The following is a 21,312-nucleotide window of genomic DNA, read 5'->3' on the forward strand; positions in this document are numbered from 1 at the left end:
CTAGCTCTAGGAGCGGCGAAGAACTTTTCCTGCATAAAGATCAGATAAAAAACACGTTGAAACTGGTGATAGATAAAAACTCCATAAAAATACACTATAAAGATTTGTCACACCATCCATTAGAAAGCAAATTTGCAACCCCTTCATCTCCACTCCATGCACATGAAAAGGTAACTTCATCAACTGGTCAGTTATAGCCTTCATAGCACCAGACAATAACCCGTCTACCGATCAGATCGTATATTCAAGGGGTCAGAGATCAAGCTCGGAAAGTCCCATAAAGTACCAATAGAACAAAAGCATCAAATGCTTCATTGGGAGTTTTCAATAACCAACCAGACTTGCATAGTCCATCATCACCTCTACTCAAAACACTTGATAATTAAGGGTTTAATACACTAATTCCATTGATAATCAACCAAGTCTCCATGGGCCAATCACCTAATACATCTGTCTGTTACTGGTTTATCCCCTTCCTACAACATCACCTTAGATAACTCAACTCAACAAAGCCTTTTTCCCAAACTCATTGGGATCACCTTAGATAACTATTTACAAACAATTCCACCCAATTGCCACTAGCCATGTGTCAAGTTTGCAGTCACCACACCAGCTATACCTCCATCAGTACCAATCCAAGCCCAAAAGCCATAAAAAAGGGACATTAACAAAAAATGACCAGAGAAATAATATGTTCCAAAGTAAAATGCATGTTAAGGTTCATGCACAGACAATCTTGGTATATAAAGTTTAGCAGCTAGCATTATCTTACAGACACAGCAGGGCGGTCAAGAAATAGAGTCATCTGACCTCACCTTTGAACGATACTGGCGATTTGGTTTTTGAGAGCCGCCATTTTTTTCGACCCTGGATGTGTCAGGGTCATCTTCCTCCATTGCACACACTTCGCTCTCTTCGGCTTCCCAAGCAGCAATGCCAACCGGAACAGAGCCCCTCTGCAGGGATTCCTTAAAAGCCTCCTCGTGGTTCGGCTTGACTTCAGAGGTGATGCTCATTGTAGAATCACCCACCTTCTTTCTAGGAGTAAAGGTGACCTGTTTTGGAAGACTCGGGGCGCAATCAAGCTGTGACGATACACAACTTGATCTGTTCACCATATTACAAAAGTCTTTATAAGCACATAAGTTGGACTCATTGTCATGGTCGCTCACAGATTCGAAAGTATAACAAATATAATTTGAAGGATTCCTTATATAATCTGGAACCCTAGCAACATCTTCTTCAACTGTTGCTGATTCCATAGACTGAGTAACCATCAAGAAATCATGGGTTTGCTCCAACTGTTTGTCCTGATCGTCTTTACATGCAGGGTCAAACCTGACTCGCTTTTTTGACTTTGATTCTATCTGATTTTCCTTCCTCTTCAAAATAGATTTCGTGTTCCCACCATTTTCGGTTACTTTCACCTGAGTACATACAACAACGGGCTTATCATCATCAAACGCCTGGAGAGAATCAAAACCTCCAGCAGCTTCTTTATCGTCTTCTTGAAGCCTAGCTCTTGCAGCCAGGAGATTTGCACGTGGGTCCCTATCGACATTCTTGATTTCCTCAAATGAATCAGGAAGTACATTGTGAGAATTTAAGTATGGCCCATATTCTGTAACGTCCCTCATGTACAAACGGTCACCAACATTTTCGCTGCCAACAGCAACTTTGTCATATTGATCTTCTTCGTCCTGCATGAAAAGTAACTCGTCAGGAAAAGATTAATAATGAAGAAACTTTGTGAGTACTTGAATCTATCCCACTTGACGAAACTTTTCACCAAATTACAGAAAAGATTGGCTTGTTTTGGAACAAAATACTAGTGCAGTTAATAAAATTGGATGACAGGAACACAATTCTCTAAAAAGTGTCTACTCCAGAAAGTGCACCAAGGCAATGTGAACAATTTTATACGAACTTTCACAGCATCAGTTCGATCTAACTTAATCACAGATAAGCATTATCCAATTAACTGGCAGTTCCCTCCAAATATCAGTTCAAAAACAAACCAAAAAAAAATAAAAATCTACATTGTAAAACTACGATGAAAGTGAAACTAAAAAAAATTAGTCTTTAAAAAAATCTGCATTGTATAACTACGATGAAAGTGAAACTAAAAAAAATTAGAGAAATAAATTACAATTTCTGATGGGAACTGATATATGCAACACCAATGTTTGATGATGGGATGATCTCCTTGTCTTCCACTTTTTTAATTGACGGCTGAGAGCATTTTGGAATTGTAATAGCTTCTGACAGAAGGTTAAAAGAGTTTTTTCTCATTATCAAAACGCCGTAGTGCAAATATCAGTCCTGTGTGTGTGTGTGTGTGTGTGTGTGTGAGAGAGAGAGAGAGAGAGAGAGAGAGAGATTTAACAGGAGATATATGCTGTTATTAGAGATGGGTGATCTGTCCACAAAAGGTTGCCTGCAATGGGTGCGTGGATGTTGTGTGTGTGTTGTGGGGGGGGCGGAGGGGGGGTGGTTCTAAAAAAAAATCCTGAAGCAAAGCATTAACCAACTCTTCATTAACAAAGGAAAGGAAAGGAAATATTTGGGCAGAGCTTGCCCACATATCGACCCCAATTAGTTTGGGACAAAGACTTAGTTGAGTTGAGCTGAGCTTGCCCACATATATTACATCACTGCTGGGTCCCTCTATTTTGCAAGGGTGTTCACTAGTGGGGAAAGGTTTTCAATGGTAGTAAAATCCAACTTGATTAACAAAAGAAAGGAAAAATTGGGGCGGAGCTTTCCCCACATATATAAGTCACTGCTGGGCCCCTCTCTTTTAGGTCAACATCTACAACATGGAAGATCACTACTAGTATGGAATCATAACAATCAACATCGGATCCCACACAATTGTGACTGTTGACCTGGTCAAGGTCTTGAATTTTTGTTTCGGTTTCAGTGGAAATCTTGTAAAATCACATAAACATATGGAAACATATGCAGATGATGAGGCCATTTCAATATATATATATATATATATATATATATATATATATATATATATATATATATATATATATATATATATATATATGAGGAAAAGGAGTGTGCGGTCGAGCACACCTAAGCTTAGGTGCGGTCGAGGGCCCAAACACATGGGTCCCACATTTTTTGTGCTAATCAAAACTATTCATTTGCAAGGCCCCATCATAGATAGGGTGTGTACAAAAAATCAGGTCCATTGGATCATCCTAACCCCTCCAAAAGTGGAGGTAAAAAATGGGCAGATTTGTGGCAAACGGTGTCTGTCCATTTTGACCTCCACAAATGGATGGGTTAGGCTGATCCTATGGAGCTGATTTTTTGTACATACCCCATCTATGTAAGGTCCTTTCAAATGAATGCTTTGGACCATCCTAACAAAGTGGGCCCACATGAGTTTGGGGCCCTCGACCGCACAATCTTATTCCTATATATCTGTGTGTGTGTGTGTGTGCGCGCGTGCAAATGTTGAAATTTTTTAATCTTTTAAAAAAACATATGCAAATGATTGAAATTTTAAGATGAAACTTTGGGAAAAGCTAAAATAAGCACAAATACATACATTTAAAAAAAAACACAAATACATACTTAAAAACCATTACGTAAGTGACAAAACCATCAATAATGGCTTAACCACATCGAATACCTAGTGACATTGATGAGGACCATCGAACGGCCATATTTTAATTTTTAAGCGTGTTTTAGGTGTCTTTTAAGTCCTTTAAGTTGTAGAAGGGGTAACTGAGTCTTTTTACATCCAAATAGCTTAAGTTCTTTGAGTTATGTACGATTTAAAGTGGTCCCACATGTGTATTACGGGATTTTTAAGTAGGAAGCAAGTAAGATGTTAGTTTGGTCCAAAGGTAGTGGTTTTTTTTAGGGTTTGAGAAAGTTCTACTTCTCTTCTTCTTTCTTCTATATTGTAAGCCTTAGGGCACTTTTGAAAAGAAATTATGTTATATTATGATGAATGAAAAAAGAATTGAATTTTTCCCTCTTATGTGGATGTGATGTCTACTTCTTGCCAACGTGCAATGCCTTGATCTTCCCTGTATGGTGCGACGCCTAGGAACCCCTTAGTGCGATGCCTTGGGTTTTTAGTTGGTGAGATTCCGACCTTACTATTTATCTCTTTCATGTTTTTTTTTTTTCTAGTTTTTCTCACAAATCACCTTCCCGGGAACCCGAAAACCTCTCTTGCATTATTTTCCATTCATCTTCTACACAAAACCCTTAAAATATCGATGAAAAAAATTTCTCAACCGTAGAAACATCATTCAAATCAATCCATATCCAGCGTCTCTCTCGTTTTGCCCCAAAAACTTATTTTAACCTTCCCGGCATCCTTCGAAAGCTTCCTGTCATATGTCTGCACCACCCCAACCATCTTAAACCTTGTAGAAATTATTTTCCCAACCTATTCACCTATTTTAAAAGCCAGAACCCTAATTTCCACACATCCTTTTCATCCCCTTCTATAGATCCATCCTACATAAGATTTGGTATCAGAGAGAAATATCAGTTCAACATTCGATCGTCCTGTATCAGACATGTGTTGTCGAGCATGTCTAGAACAGTAAAGTCAATAAAGAAGTACATTGTGATGAAGTAAAAGAAAGTACAATAACCGGTCCCCCTCTAAGGACCCTGGCTCTATGTCAATTTCTACCGACATTGCCGAAATTTCCACCGGAATTTTATACATTTCGGTGGAAATTAAAATAAAAAAAACAAAGTTTATGACAGTTTCACATGATTTCCGCTGAAATTTTGACCGAAACTGAAACCAAGATTTCGGTTTCGGTAATGGCCGAAATGGCCGAAACTGACACTAAAACAAACATTTAGAACCTTGCATATAAGCGTATCAGCCTATGTGCCTCATTGAACCCTTTGGATAGGAGTAGCTACAAAAAAAAAAAAATTAATTTCATGGTAACCAAACGTGCCCTAAATCTATCATATTGTAATCAATAAAAAAAGGTAGCCGAGGCAGAAAACATCAATCAAGCCTAGAAAATAAAATAAAGTCAGAAACCCTACCTCATGATCTAGGGTTGAATCCAACCCGATAGAAGACCTAATCTCCCCTTCGTAATCTTCTCCCTCACCCGATCGATTCACAGAACCGCCGCTCCCTCGTTCCTCTTCTTCTTCATCATCATCATCGTCACTATGGTCTTCGAGATCGCCCTCGAAATCATTCCTGCGATTTCTAGGGTTTCTAGGGTTTCGTTTACCTTCTTTAGATAAAAAACAGTCGAAAGAAGAAGCACATGGAATTTCTTCTCTATCATCAGGGCTTAAACCTCTCTCTCGATTCCATTCCCTTCGCTCCACCTCTTCGTCGCTCAGAGTCCATGGCGATGGAGATTGTGAAGGAAGAGTTTGGATCAGAGAGCCGAAAACCTTGTCAGCTCGGACCTTGAAACTTTCATCCATTTTTCAAGCAGAGAACAGACCTAATCTGATCAGAAACTTCTCTCTTTCTTTTGGAGGTAGAACAACAGAAACCCTAATATGAGATGATTTAATCTTGTGACGTATGACTGTTATGACCGTATGAGAGCAGATTTTTTTGTTTGGTCCTTTTCACCGCATTATATAGGGGGGGTACTTAGGTGGGTCCCACCCATGATCGATCTGGACCGTTCATCTTTTAGGCCTGGGTTTTGATCTTTTGTGGCCTAAAGAAATCATCCCAGCCGTCCAATTCTAATCTCTGGTAATTTGATTGTGGAAGTTTTTTAGTTTATTTAGGCTACTGATATTGGCACTGCCATGTTTTAATAAGGCTACTGATATTTGCACAACCATGTTTTGATATTGACACAAACTCACCTTGTCTTTTCCTTTTGGATTTGGACAAGGTGAGGCGAGTTTGTTCAATTCAAAATATGGTAGTGCAAATGTCATTAGCTTTTAATAATTGTCCTAATTCAACTCTTTTTTATTATTATTTAAACAGCAGTCAAAATTCAAAAGGTCGTTACAGACTTACAGTGCACAAAAATATCTCACAAGGTAATTAACGCACAAAAGACGACCCGAGTTTTTGCAATTATTAAAACATATTAGAGCCAATAATATCAGTAGCCTTTTTTTGTTGAACATGGAATATGGATGGCCAAAAATTTCACTCAGGCAACGGTTCAAATGTGAACCGAAAGAAATATACATTATTTGATCCTACCGTTCTTGATTGTTAGGACATATGATATCCGAAGCAAGGTCTTTCAAATGAACGGTTTGGATCAATTATATCTGCGATCCACCGGCGAGCACGCCCGATTGAATTCTAAAGATGTCATGTTCACTACTAGGTCATCAACGAGGCAGCCGTTTCCGGGATTTTGTTTCCTAATCTTCAGGGACTTCACCACCATTTCCACTTAGAGACGAACTATTTATCATGAAAAACAAATCCCTAGTAGCCAAACGTGCCCTATATCTTGTCCGGCATGCGAAGTCCAATATTTTTCAAGAAGTAGAGTGGGCCCACTTTATAGGAAGGATCAAACTGTTCATTTGTTGCATTCTATGCCATAAATAGGTTGTACCCTCGGAGATAATCTCCATAGGATAATGTGGAGCCCCCCACAGATCAGAGGGCTAGGATCATTCTATGGAGATGATCTATGGTGTATAACTTATTTACATTTGTGGTCGAACAAATGAATGGTTCGAATCACCCTACGTTCGCCTCATGGTACTTCTTGGAAAATTATATGGTGTAAGGCCTTACGACAATAAGGGCTCTGCACGGTGGAAGTACAACCCTTAACATTTGATCCAACAACAGCTCCTTAAAAGCCTCAAAAAGTAAGCTGCTGTTGGATCAAATATCAAGGGCGGTACAAAGGCCTTATTATTGTAAGGCCTTACACCATATAAAATCTCCAAGTATGAAGGGTGGGCACCCCTGACAGCGCATGCACGCCCACTCATCGCATAAAATCTCACTATGTGCCCTAGGATCCAAACCATCTATTTCCTGAGCTTTCTCAGGAATCGCTCAATAACGCTCGATGATCCACACATGCTCACATTTAATCCGCGAGATGGCTCTCCACGAAATTGACTCTCAAATCCCATTTTATATTCTATATTTACCCCCTTTTTCTTCCCTGGGCCACCCCTTCTACTCTTCTAGTCTAGTGTAAGGAGAGTAGTCATATAGTTGGTGGTGGCTTGGTTATCGGATAACTGTCCGATTCGAACCATTTGTCCATACGTATGAGCTTTCGACGCTTCTTAGAAACCCTAGAGCTGATACTCAGCTTTCACACCGAGAAATCCACCTGAAAGCTACTTAACTTACTATTTTTTTTTTCTCGATCCAGTGCAAGCAATAGATACAAGACAAAAAATCTCAGTTCTTTTGATCATTTTTTTCTACTTCGATCCCATCCATTTGAACGGATTGATGATTTTTTTGATCCATGTGCTCTTTTTCCCCGATCAATCTTCTCCAATTCGAGCTCGAAAGCTCGATTCTGAACCGTCTATGGCGATCGGAACCTTCTTTCTGGTGTTCTTATCAGTCTTAACTGTATCGGAATCGAAATATATCGCTTATAACACTTCGCAGAGGATCGACCCTACTAAACTCAACGTTCATCTGGTTCCCCACACACACGATGATGTCGGATGGTTGAAGACTATAGATCAGTACTATGTCGGTTCGAACAATTCGATCCGGGTGCTTTTTTTTTTCTTACTTTTTTTTTCCTGACATTTCTTATCTTTTCCTCTTTGTTCTTCTTGACATTCTAAACAAAAAATCAGGAAAAAGTTCATCAGATTTCATGGTAACCTAACGTGCCCTTACAATCCCGAATCAGTTCGCAAAGTGATTGATCTTCTTAGTGGGAAGATCAAGCCTCTTGACCGATTTCAAGGGAAGGGACAGTCCTTCTTTCCGTGCAAAAACACAATTTACACAATTGAGATAAACTTCTTCATCCCATTAGAGAGAAGCTAAGCTAATGAATGTTTATATAAAACACTCAAGAGATACATAGAAAGATCTTGTCATAAGAATGAAAATGACTAAACAAAGATTAACCTAATCTTGACTAGTATCCAAATCAATACTAGCTGCGTAATCTACGGTACCTTCTCAATCTGCCATCCAATTAATCCAATGATCTTCTAAGATCTGATACAGTCCACTCTAGTGAGACTCATCTAGCCACGTGACACATTCTAGCTTTTTTTTGGGCTTATATTAGCTAATTTACATGCAGAATAAAAATAGTTGACGTTTTTCATTTTTCAATTTCCTTTATTTTTCTCAGGGAGCGTCGGTTCAGAACATATTGGATTCTATTGTTCCGGCATTACTAGCTGATAAGAATCGGAAATTCATCTATGTTGAACAGGCAAGATGTTTGATTTTTTGCTATTTTATTATTCTTGGAAGTTCGTTTTGGTAGGTTCCGCGCTGAAGTTCTTTGTAGCAAGAATAAATGAAGAATTCTCTATTCTTGTTCTTATTCAGTTGTTCGTAATATTGTTTTTGTTTTTCTTAAGTTTGAGCTTTTGTTGGACCGATGTAGGCATTTTTCCAGCGATGGTGGAGACAACAGAGTGCAGCACTCAAGAATGTAGTCAAGGAGCTCGTTAGCACAGGCCAACTAGAATTCATGTAGTATTTCTGTTGTTTTTTCTCCGAGATAGGCTTCTAAAGGAAAGGAACTGACATTTTAAGAAACTGTGTTTGGATTTTGGTTTTCTATAGAAATGGTGGTATGTGCATGCATGATGAAGCAACACCACATTACATCGACATGATTGATCAGACGACTCTTGGGCATCGATTTATCAAGCAGGAATTTGGTCAGACTCCGAGAATCGGTTGGCAGATCGATCCCTTTGGACATTCCGCGGTTCAAGCTTACCTGCTAGGTGCAGAGGTACACCTTCTTCATATTCATAATTACTTGATGGGTCATGAATACACTATCATAAATATTTTGTGTTGAAGTTGGTGAATTGACAATATGTGTGAATGGTACTTAAATTTTTTTTAAATTGTCTACATGTCAACCCAAATCCCGTGTATGATTCTATGCTAGCATAACTGTCAGGCTTATTGATTTCCACAATCTATTTTCCACTTTTCATTCTGTCTGTATATGGAAGAAGTGAAGAGCATGATTAACAGTGTTATAGCAAGTTTGTCAACATTCTGCTTCTATAGCAGAGGAACTGTTCTACACAATGTTAGCTAAATTTGCAAAAGTTACAAGGATCACAATGAAGAGATAGCTGAATAGTCAAAATCCTTGCATCACAAATTATCTCAAAGTATTCTTACTCATTTATCAGGCTAATGCATAATGTTTTGCACCGAAGTGCGTGTATCTATAAACTCCACTTCTATGGCAGAGGAGCTTTTCTACGTGATATAAATTATTTCTCTATCTCTCTTTATGAGCTGTTCTATACGATATTAGCTAGCTGCAACATTACATTGATCACAAAAAAGCGATAGCTGGCAAATCAAATTCTTTGCTAAGTATTAATGACCTCAAAGTACTTCACTCATTCAGCAGTGTAATCCATAATATTATGTACAGCTAGTGTCTCCAAAAGAGGAATACGTTAATGGCACTATCAGTAGCAAACTATAGACAACGCCACCCTAAGGTTTTCTGCACACAAAATAAAGGGAAAATCCCTAAGTTTTGATAAGCACAACGCAACTCCAAATAAATAGAAAAGACGACGAGATCAATATATGGTTTTCAAGAAGCAAACAAGGAAATTAGACCAAGGTACTTATGGATCATGGGTTTGATAACATGCTAAAGTACGAGAGAAAAATTCTTGGAGAATATCATCCAAGATGTCGATTAGAGGGTAGAAAAGAGAAGAAGGAAGGAAAATACAGATATTTTACTCACCCATGAAATACACACTTGATAATACATATGTGTGTGTGTGTGTGTGTGTGTGTGTGTGTGTGTGTAGATAAGTTATCTACACACTAGCTTAAAATACAGTGGGGGCCACATTATTTGGGTGATCCAAACCATTCATTTTTAAGGCCCTCACATAGATAGGGTGTCCACAAAAAATCAGATCCATAGGATCATCCTAACCGTTCAAACTGTGGAGGCAAAAAATGGACTAATTTGTGAAGGTTTAAAGACATCCATTTTACCTCCACAAATCGTAGGGTTTGGATGATCCTATGGATCTGATTTTTTGTAGACACCCTATCTATGTGAGGGCCTTTAAAATGGATGGCTTGGATCACCCAAACAATGTGGGCCCCCACTGCATTTTAAGCTAGTGTGTAGAGAACTCTCTACACATATGTGTAGGAACCGTTTTCTCTCTCTCTCTCTCTCTCTATATATATATATATATATGAATGGCATATGTTTATATTTAGTAGGAGGAGATTTACAACATAGAGAAGAAGAAGGGAGGATAGAAGAAATACAGGTCTAGAGCATAAAGAAGAAAGGCGAGAACACGGACAAAAGAAAGCAAAAAAGATTTACTAAAATAGAGAAGACAAGAGAACAGGCGGAAGAAGAAGAACAAATACCATTAGAAACAATAGATGATTACAAAGAAAGATAAACAGTACGAAAGATTACAACTAAGAAAGATTACAACATGGGGAAAAGATTAAACTAAGAAAGATTACAACATTAAGAAAGTAAACAAAATAAAATTTACAAAGGGTTACACTTAAAGAGTAAAGCTTAGCAAGGAAAGCTTCATGAAGATGCACATAAGAGAGAGGGGTTACAAAAGCGAAGATGAGTTTACAATAGAAGAAAGGTTTACATAAATTGGATGATATTACGGAGAATGTTGTCTACAACATAATAGGCTAATTCATATTTGTAAGGCCGATCTAAGTTCAGCTTCAGTGGAGTCTTTAACACCAATAGGCCCAGAGAAGGCCCATCTCGTCATTCCCCTGACATCCCTTAGGACTCATCCAATACCAGCCGGCCCTGGATTGCCCAAACTTGAACCGTCAAAATTGAATTTTAGGATGCCTTGAGGAGGAGGAGTCTAATGCAGACAGGGGGGCTCTTTTCTCTCATTGGTAGCACAATTCTCCCGCCAACATCTCTTGGACATCCCCCACATCTAGGCTCTAGAAATAAAATATACTGAAATAAAAGGTCAATACAAAAGCAAAAATGAAAGCAAAAGTCAATCTAAGCCTCTTTAAGCACTAATCCTGGCCGGATCACATCAACTTGGCAGAACCTTAAAAGTCACCTTATTGAAGTAAGGGCTAGGATCATCCAATCTTGGCGGGGACAGCTGCAATGGGTTGGACTTGTAATCGCCCCACCAGCTCAAAATATGAAAGCCAGCGAAATCCTTGTATCTATGCTTCCTGTAAATTATATAAGCAGGACCTATTTTGTTCTCGTCTGAGTTCTATGTTTTCAATTGGATGCATCCATTTGCAGCTTGGATTCGATTCTCTTTTCTTTGGTCGGATTGATTACCAAGACATAGCAAAGCGGAAAAGTGAGAAAAGTCTTGAGGTTGTATGGCGTGGTTCTAATACTCTTGGCTCATCTGCACAGGTACGCGACTTATAGTTGTTTATTTCTGTTTATACTTTTATCTTATTCACTTATGAGTTGCATGAATTAAATACCTAGTTATTAGTGCCAAATATGTGGTGTTTGATCATTTATTTCATTTTTCCAGACAGTTGCTTAACTTTCTATTGCAAACATGTTCCTCATTTCCTTTTTGTTCAGATTTTTGCTGGCATATTCCCCAAGCATTATGAACCTCCCAGTGGCTTCTACTTTGAAGTAAATGATGACTCACCTATTGTTCAGGTAAGTCGTTTATAAGATATGAACCCTAAAATTACTTTTGATTATTTGTTCATACATTCATTGCTATGCCTCCGTGAATTGAAGGATGACATTCTTCTGTTTGATTACAATGTTCAAGAGCGAGTGAATGACTTTGTAGCTGCAGCAGTATCACAGGTAAGCACAGAATTCTTGTTTTTTTTTTCATTTGGTTTAAAATAAATTTGGCTATCATTAAAAAAAAAAAAGAATTCTTGTTTTTTTTCCCTATACATATGTAGGCTTTAACCTGGCTTCACTTGCTACTTCCACCTGAACTTAGAATTTTCCTAAACTTTAATTACTACATGATCGTGCACTTGTGTTGTTTTCTGTAGGATAGCCTTTATATTTTGGACTTGGGTCATAATTAAACATGCCTTTATATTTTGGACTTGGGTCATAATTAAACATGCCATTTCCCTAACAATACCCATCTGAATCAAAAAGTTGCAATGAATATTATAGAAATGAGAATTGAAGGATAAATGTGATATAGAAGGAGCTCTTATTTTAATATTTTTAGAAAGTAATTGCTTTGTGACTGTGTTTTTATATGGTCTAGGGTAGCCTCTTGCTTAAAATATTTAAAAAAACAATGCATATAGGTAAGTTCTATTTTCTGTGCACCCATTTCAAATTTTTGTAAGTGAATGTCTGTTGATAGTCACTCAGATTGTTTTTTGAACTACTATGGTGCTGTACTTATACTATCTTATGCTCAAAACTGTTGCAAGTTTTAGAGTTTGAGCTGTTGCTAATAGTATAACATCAAAGTCGCATTATTATATCATTACATAGAGATTTGATCTCGTGGTTTGCTTAGCTTTTGGATGAAACAACCCAAACATCATGCTCTATTTTGGTCTTTCAATTTTCAATTCATCATATCCTTTTGTGCTTCAAACCAGAGACATGCCTACTAATTACTTTTAGTTTTCAGGCTAATGTAACTCGTACAAATCATGTTATGTGGACCATGGGGACGGACTTTAAGTATCAATATGCTAACACATGGTTCAAGCAGATGGACAAGCTCATTCATTATGTTAACAAGGTATTTATTCCTTTAGAATCTTTTTTATAGAATACATGGACCTAACACGATAGATTTGTAAATCTTTGATTAATATGTGAAAGGCTACCTTGAGTATCTCATCAATTGTTGTGCGTTTATTTAATTTTTTTTACTTGGCTCACCTCACTGTTTTTGGGGGTGCAAAACTCATGTTGTACGTGGGTCACCGTTTCAGCTCACACCATAAATTAAATTGCTGTTTGTTTTTCCATATGGCTCCGTTCACTTCCTTTCCCGCTGCAGGAAAGGAAAAGAAAGGAAAGGAATCTGACGTGGCAAAATGGAAAGGAAAGGAAAAGAAACTGTCATTTTCCCTCGCTTTCTCGCTGTTCACTTGCCTAGTAAGCGGGGGAAAAATAAGAACCGAATAAATGATGGGTACCATAAACATCTTGCAAATGGAAGAAGAAATGAGAACCAAAACCCATTTATACCAAGATCCATAAATATTACCATAAACATCTTGCAAATGGAAGAAGAAATGAGAACAAAAACCCATTTATACCAAGATCCATGAATATTACCATAAACATATTGCAAATAATAGAAGAAATGAGAACAAACCCAACAACTCTGGAAAAAGAATCCAAGAAAAAAAAAACTGAAACCCTATCTCCAAGAAAACCATGCCTAAACAAACCCATTTATGCATTTCTGCAAAACCCATTTCTGCTAAACAATACATTTATGGAAAACCCATTTATGCAAAACCCGTTTCTGCAAAACCCATTTCTAGAAATAAACCCATATCTGAAACCCTCAAGAACAACTCAAACCCGTTTGTGAAACAGTGAGAACAACCCAATTACAGACCCTATTCTGGAAAAAAAATCCGAACAAAAACTCTTATCAGAAAAAAAAAATCGAACTTGGAGAACCTCATAACCATATAGATCTTGCACATCTTGGGGGCTAAAATCTCTTCTTGTTTTCTTTATTGTATATCAAGGTCAATTGAGACCCATCTTAGCAAAAGAAGAGATTTCAGACCCAAAAAAAAAAAAAAAATAGCAGAGGAGGATCAGAGAATAGAGATGGGTTTATTATCACTGACCTTGATGGGTCACCGGAGAAGGAAGAACTACAATGGTCGCCGGAGGAGGGAGAGCGAGGTCGGAGAAACCCTAGCTTTTTTACTGCTTGGGTTCTTGGGGAGAGCATCCTTCGTGCGAAAAAAAAGTAGCGCCCGATAATTTTTCTCGAGAAAGAGTAAATCCCACCGATTTTGCGAGAAAATAATCGCGCCATCCGCGAGAAAATATATTTTCCATGTAATTTTAATTGGGGTCCACGTCAGATATTCGTCTTTCCTGTGAATGCAACTGAACACGCTAATTCCGTGTTTCTCCAGAAAATATTGGGTGCTTTCCTTTCCTTCCTTTTCTAGGGAAGGCAAGTGAACAAAGCCTATCTGTTGATGGAAAGTGGAGACCATCCTAGGGTCCATATTTTAGTTTTTAGGTGTCTCGTATGTGTCTTTTAAGTCCCCTGAGTTATAGGAGTACTACGGTCCTTTCCCACCAATATCACTTGGTTTCTTTAAGTTGTAGGTGTTACAATGGGGCTCACAATTGTATTATGAAAATCTTTAGTGATACAACCATCTAATTGATTTGTAATCAATCACTTAAGTTGGTAAGTGATATGAAGGGCTGACCTTGCAACTTAAAAGAAATACTAGTAGTCTATTTGCGGTAGAAAAGGTCTATATAATGGGAGTCAAAAAGTCATTATTAGTTTGAATTGGATTAGGAGTCTTTTGTTTTTTTTTTGTTTTTAATTTTTTTATGGCTTGCACAACCTATAAATATGAAAGGCCTATTGGCCCTGAAAACAGTTGAATATGAATAAAATTGATGTTTTCTTATTTTTGTCTTTGTTTTTTCTCTCTGTTGTTCCTTTGAGGCCCTTCTCGGTCCTCCTTCATATTAATATATTGCTATTTCAAAAAAAATAAAATTGATGTTTTATTATGTTAATAGGGTGTGGTGCCCGAAAAGTAATGCTTCATATTAGGTCATCTCTCTATCCCTAAGCCCATCTCTCCCTCTCTCTCTCTTCTCCTTTTCTTTTAGTTCATCTTTCTCTTCTCCCATCCTCTTTTCATCTCTTTCTCCCATTTCCTATTTCATGTCTCTACTTGCTTTCCTTTTTCCTTCCTTATCCCTCTCCCTTTTTGCATCCTCTTCACCCCCTAGTTGGGTTCAACAACAACCACCCCCCCAACCCCCCAGTTGGGTTCATAAGCGATAAGCCGCTTCCCTTTTCCACCCATATTCACCTTATTACTTGATCTTGACATTTTCTTGGTCAAGATTTTAAATTTCGGTTTTGGTCGGACGGAAACAGAAACATTTCAGTTTCGGTTGGAAAGTTTGGCGGAAATCTTGTGAAATCAAGAAAAACGTATGAAAACTTACGTTTGCAAGGGTGCATTGTAGATTATGGTCTTTCCTCTCTATATTTTCCTTTGCAGGGGTGCAATTCATAATATTGACACCGTTTCAAGTTTCAACTTTCCAATGTACTGCCAGTAAAGATGTTAATCAAATTGTGATCACACGCAAGGTTTTAAATTTCAGTTCCGGGGGTAGTTTCGGTGCTCACCGAAACCAAAATTTTAGCCGAAATCCTGAAATTTCGGCCTAAAGTCAGTAAATGCGCTTCTAATGTCATTTTTTTGGGCCGAAATTTTGGTAATTTATGCTGAAATTCTGTAATGGAATAACAAAATTAATATTTTATAAAAAAATTCGCCGAAATCTCTGAAATTTTACCAAATTTCGGCAATTTCGGTTTTGGAAAGTTTCAGTTTCGGTCCTCACTGAAATCCGAAATTTCGGATTTTGGCTGAAATTTAAAACCTTGATCACAGGTTCTACTGTATATAGAAAATATGTTCTAGTCAGTAATCATTATAACAGTGCTTTCTAACTTACTTGTTACGTGAAAGTCCTATTTTAGCTTTGGAGTCTCTTGTCCATTAGATTTAAATTTGTCGTTCTGTAGTTGTCTTAGTCACATGTCCTCATTCTCTCAATAGGGATGATTGATGCTGTTCTCATTCTGTTTGAACTTTGAAGTAATGGGCGTGGATACATACTTTCATATCCTGAGTGATCTAGCTTTTTTCCATTCTTGTTTTCTCCAACTAATTGCATTGAATTATGCGCCCATTCATGGTTTTTATGCCCTTCTTTTCTTCTATTTTATAATTTCAGAACTTCTGGCTGTTATTCTTTTTATTTAACTCAGTGATTGGGATGCATTTAGGATGGACGCGTCAATGCCTTGTATTCAACCCCATCGATTTACACGGATGCAAAATATGCAACAAATGAGTCATGGCCACACAAGACTGATGACTTCTTCCCGTGAGTGGTATATTTGAAAATTGTAGGTGCAACTTTGTAAGACCTAGCAAAAGAGCCGAAGACATTTTGCTAATAAATTTCTTCAATCATGATTTCATATTCATCATGTACTGATGGTTTTTGCTTGACATTTTCAGATACGCAGATCATGCAAATGGGTATTGGACTGGATACTTCACAAGTAGGCCTACCTTTAAAGGCTATGTAAGAATGATGAGTGGTTACTATTTGGTAAGGTTTTTGTGCTTTTTTATTTCATATCAAGAACTTTCTCACCTGATTATTGCCAAGCATTCAGATTAGAAGTGTTACAGATCTGATCGATTCCTATCCAGATCTAACATCTCTCCAACTTGCAGGCATGGGAATAGTCCTGCCCTAAAAATTGGGGTGGGGATATCCTATGCCATAAAAAAAAAATCAAGAACTTTCTCACTCTATCCGCAACTGTGAAATCTATATTACTAATAAGTTTCCAATTTATAATCAGGCGGCAAGACAATTGGAATTTCTCAAAGGTAGGAATAGTTCAGGGCCCTCCACAGATACATTGGCTGATGCATTGGCAGTTGCTCAACATCATGATGCAGTTAGTGGAACAGAAAGGCAGCATGTGGCTAATGACTATGCAAAACGGCTGTCTATAGGCTATGCCGAGGTATATTTAGATTATTCTTCTAATTTTAGTTTTATACTTTTTTTTGAATGGCCTACTTTTATTTTTTGAATGGTAAATTTTTGGTTTTATACTGCCCGTTAAGCTTGATGTGGTTTTCATCTGATGTCAACATTTCACTCCAGTCGGCGGAATTGGTTGCGTCTTCACTTGCTTGCTTGACAGGGATGGGGTCAAATAATGGATGTGACAGTCCAACGACTAAATTTCAACAGGTAAGATAATGGTCCTCTTGCTAGTGAACTGTTTGTGCTTTAAAGATATCATTATTATTATGGCCGCACCTTTTGTTTCAGGCCACTGTAGAGGAATTAGACTAGATACTTTTGGAAACTGAAGATTAAAATACTGAACAATTACTCTAATTGTGAAAGAAAGAAAGGATAGAGTCTTTGAGGGAGTAGCCAAATCTTCCTATTTTCTTTCCATTAAAGTTATTGCTTTAACTATTGCTTGGGCGAAATCTATTCCTCTTTTCTGATTTGTCTTCGCCTTTGACTTGTGGGAGGGTTGGAGGGAGATTTGTAATAGTCAGGAGAATCTCCCTTTGGTGGTTCAACATTGGCAACCTCCTCCCATTGGTCTGTCAAAGCTGAATTTTGATGGTTCGAGCCTCGGTAACCTTGTGCCCGCTGGTGTTGGGGGTGTTCTAAGGGATTCATCGGGGGAGGTTATTTGGGCCTACTCCGGACCTATTGGGGTAGCTGATGCTAACGAAGCGGAGGTAAGGGTGGTTTATCAAGGAATAAGGCTTTTGGATGGAGATAGCTTGGCACAAACTATTGTTGAAGAGGACTCCCTCAATGTTATTAAATGGCTCAGGGGCTCGATGGTGCGCCCGTGGGGATTTGCTCGGTTCTTTGATGAGATCAAGGATAGATTGGAGGGCTTCTCTCTGTGCATGTGAGGAGATCTACGAATGGGATTGCGGATAATCTAGCTAGGGAGGGCGTTCATAGACAAGATTTAGAATTGTTCGATTTCTTGCCTCCTTGATTGGCGCTTTTGTGTTTTGTGTGTTTTGTAAAAAATTTCCTCTTTCTTTTTCCTCTTGTAATTTCGGGCGACTTTCTCAGTCTTCCCTTGCTCCAAGAAATCTGTTACCATTCAAAAAAAAAAAAAAAACAATTACTCGAAATAGGTCAACTTTCCAGAAAGGCTAGAGAAATTTGAAGTGGTTTATACTGTGGCCATATTCACTGGTTTTGTATAGGACCCGTTTTTAAGCTGTCACAAATAAATATCTCTGATATTTTCAAAATATCGCATTTTTACCGCGGCATTTTGATAAAAAGATAAAATCTCGAAATAATCTCGAGATTTTAAAATATAACGATATTTTCATTTATATCATAAAATATCATGATATTATCTTGATATTTTTATGATATTTTTATTTTATATTTTTTCTTAAATTTTATATATTTATATTTTTTAAATAATTTTTTTATCGTTTTCCCCTGATATAAACTCGAAAAAAATAAAAAAAGTTAATATATCATGAAAAGTTCCCTTTGCGAGAAATTCCCAAGAGCGATATTTGTGACATAGGTTTTAAGCATGCCTGCTTCTTGATAAAATCTCTGTCCTCGTGATCTCGTTTGCGATGAATCTCCACTGTGTAACTACATGAATTGCAGTAGCATGCGGGTGCATTTAGTCAGCGAGACATATGTACATGTACATATACTACGTACTAACACGAAGTGGGTGTCAGCCAACTTCTGCAGTTCTATTTTAATTTCATCAACTCGGATTTCATTAGCGGTTATGATGGACAAAAAATTCCAGTTAATCTGTCAGGTTACTTCTTTTCAAGTTAAAAAAAGGGCGGCCCAGTGTACGAGGCTCCCGCCATTGCGGCGTCTGGGGAGGGCTAGATGTATGCAGCCTTACCCTTGCTTTGCAGAGAGGCTGTTTCCATGACTCGAACCCGTGACCACCATCAGGTCACAATGGAGCAACCTTTCCGTTACTTCTTTTCAAGTTTACAAGCATTTTTTTCTTTGGAAAACTCCCCAAATATACATAAATGTTTCACTTGCTTTTACTTGGTACACACTAATGGCAAGAATATTGTTGAAATAGACAACCACTAATCTGCCAGTGTGAACGGTTTAAACACTTGATTCATCAAATGAATAAAAGATTTCAATGCATTCGAGAGACCAAAGGCATAATCATCCATTCATGTAACCCATATTTCATCTTAAGGGCTTGTTCCACTAGCCGCCAGGTTGTTGCAGAGTTGGTGTTATCAGATACATAGATCAATTTTTGGGAAGACCTTTGTATCGTGTAACATGTAAAGCATGTTGTGCTATCCAGGAATTTGAAACATATACTTAATTTTTAACTTGTTATGACCCTAATATTAACACAAGCGCCAATTACCATTCTTCTTTGCTTTCAACAAGGCCCTTAGTTTTCGATTCCGTTTCGTTTTGGTCAGTGGAACGGAACGTTTCGATGTTTCACCCATTCCAGTGTTCGTTTTGGAAAAGTTGCTACAACTGGAGAGATTTTTTTAATAGTTATTTTTTTTTAAAAGTTCCCAAAACATAAAAAAATGCTAAAAATTACAACTACAAGGTCATCCTCTGCAATGTTAAGATCCAACATTTACTAAAATAAAATCACTATTAGTGAAATGCCTATGTTGACCAGTGCCTAACTGGATGAAAAAATTTTAGAGCCCAAATTATGAGATTTATTATCGTGACTTGTTTAAGTTAAAGAATGTTTGGACATGATAGATTTTATGAATTTTTAAAATTAGAAAAATACCCCGTCATTTGGAAGTTAAGATTTTGACGTGCCCCAAAATGGCCTTTAATGTCCATCTACTTAAGATTTAGATATAAATAAGGGAATAAAAGTCAACTTTCCTATTCTAGTACAAAATTAGACCTTCGGTTAACATTTACTTAAATGACTTTGCATGTAAATACCCAATTCTAAGAAGAGGAAAAAAGAAGAGAAGAGAACTAAGAAGAGGCAAGAAGAGTAGGAGAGAAAAAGAAAATGGTGGGTTTTGGCCGAAATAGGACGTAATACCTTGTTTCAACCGAAACGAACTGAAACCGGCTTAAATTCTGTCCGAAATGGAATGTGGGGGTGTTCCGTTCCGGTTTTCCGGCCGAAACGAAATGAAATCAATAACTTAGATAAGGCTAGAACTGTACAAGGGTTCATACTTTCTATATTCGGCTCCTTTCGAACAGTTCATCCTCTTTACTTCAGTGTTTCATCTACTCCTCACGCTCTGTTTGGTTACTGGCATTTACCTCTTAGAGTAGTGGTGTAAGTAGTCGAGAGAGAGAGAGAGAGAGAGAGAGAGAGAGAGAGAGAGAGAGAGAGAGAGAGAGAGCACCTTTTTCTGTTGCTTCTATAATTTAAAAAAATGGCACTCATCCTCACCGTAAAAAACACTTTTCTGATTGGTGGTTGTCCTATTATTACAGCAAGAGAGTGTGGATATCATTTTCTGAATAGACTTCAGGCAGGTGTAGTCTACTGACAGAAATAGATAAAAGAAGATTCTGTAACTTACTTTCATTTTAGTACCCTTCAGACATACTGACTCTATAATATGGTTTAAAAGGGAAGTGATATTTCCACTCCCTCCCCCCTTTTAGCATTTCTTTCCCCCTTTTCAGGAAAAACATAAAATGGGGTGGAAATGGTTGGAAAGGTATTGGAATTACCATTTGCCACATTAAAATTCTTTAAAGATTTTGAAGTTTGTTTCTGTCATGCAATTGTGCTGAAGTTGCCTCTTACATAGATTTAGTTTGGACTTAACTTGTGCTCTTGTACTAAGTTCATTTTTTTAATATTAAAGTGCAACTGGATCCTGATATATTAATTCCCTTGCAGTGTCCTCTTTTGAATATAAGTTACTGTCCTCCGTCAGAAATAGATTTGTCTCACGGGAAAAGCTTGGTAAGTCCATATGTCTTCACATTATTTTTTTATTACTATTTAGAAGAGAAGCTGCTCTTTTCTTTTGAAATCATCCACTCTTATGTCTTGTTTTATCTAGGTGGTGGTTGTTTACAATTCTCTTGGATGGAAGAGAGAGGATGTCATTCGAATACCTGTAAGTATTTCCGTTCTGGTTTATGTCACTATTGTCTCTGTTATATTTGGTTCATTTCAAATACATTCTTACTGGTTAATGTCACTGTTAAAGTATAAAAGATAAATAACACCTTTCTCCAACAGCTTAAGCTTTTGGAGAAGTTGGTAAGTTAACATGGTATCAGAGCCAAAGGTCTCGAGTTCAAATCTCCCGGATAGCAAAAATCCACATGCGATGGT

General features: G+C 37.6%; 2 protein-coding genes across 3 annotated transcripts in view; one reads left to right on the forward strand and one right to left on the reverse strand.

The window, feature by feature from the left end:
- Nucleotides 1-664: 664 nt before the first annotated feature.
- On the reverse strand, nucleotides 665-5,570 carry LOC143847247 (midasin-like protein). Its single transcript, XM_077356009.1, has 2 exons — nucleotides 5,050-5,570; nucleotides 665-1,700 (listed from the first exon to the last, which is right to left on the reverse strand). Exons 1-2 carry the CDS (start codon nucleotides 5,446-5,448, stop codon nucleotides 789-791), a joined length of 1,311 nt encoding a protein of 436 aa, XP_077212124.1. The 5' UTR covers nucleotides 5,449-5,570; the 3' UTR covers nucleotides 665-788.
- Nucleotides 5,571-7,189: 1,619 nt separating this feature from the next.
- LOC143847248 (alpha-mannosidase At3g26720-like) overlaps nucleotides 7,190-21,312 on the forward strand; it is a 35,364-nt gene continuing 21,241 nt past the window's right edge. The window contains exons 1-14 of one of the 2 annotated variants that reach the window (XM_077356011.1): nucleotides 7,190-7,708; nucleotides 8,307-8,390; nucleotides 8,568-8,656; nucleotides 8,750-8,924; nucleotides 11,460-11,579; nucleotides 11,760-11,843; nucleotides 11,928-11,999; nucleotides 12,805-12,918; nucleotides 16,213-16,313; nucleotides 16,451-16,544; nucleotides 16,804-16,971; nucleotides 17,115-17,204; nucleotides 20,869-20,934; nucleotides 21,035-21,091. In XM_077356011.1, coding sequence (XP_077212126.1) covers nucleotides 7,433-7,708; nucleotides 8,307-8,390; nucleotides 8,568-8,656; nucleotides 8,750-8,924; nucleotides 11,460-11,579; nucleotides 11,760-11,843; nucleotides 11,928-11,999; nucleotides 12,805-12,918; nucleotides 16,213-16,313; nucleotides 16,451-16,544; nucleotides 16,804-16,971; nucleotides 17,115-17,204; nucleotides 20,869-20,934; nucleotides 21,035-21,091 — 1,590 coding nt within the window. In that variant the 5' untranslated portion in view covers nucleotides 7,190-7,432. The remainder of the gene's footprint in view (nucleotides 7,709-8,306; nucleotides 8,391-8,567; nucleotides 8,657-8,749; nucleotides 8,925-11,459; nucleotides 11,580-11,759; nucleotides 11,844-11,927; nucleotides 12,000-12,804; nucleotides 12,919-16,212; nucleotides 16,314-16,450; nucleotides 16,545-16,803; nucleotides 16,972-17,114; nucleotides 17,205-20,868; nucleotides 20,935-21,034; nucleotides 21,092-21,312) is intronic. The other variant, XM_077356010.1, reaches the window with a different exon arrangement.

The sequence above is a fragment of the Tasmannia lanceolata genome, unplaced genomic scaffold (genome assembly GCF_043159265.1).
Source record: "Tasmannia lanceolata isolate RefF3 unplaced genomic scaffold, GAP_Taslan_0.1 ptg000015l, whole genome shotgun sequence".
Lineage (NCBI taxonomy): Eukaryota > Viridiplantae > Streptophyta > Magnoliopsida > Canellales > Winteraceae > Tasmannia > Tasmannia lanceolata.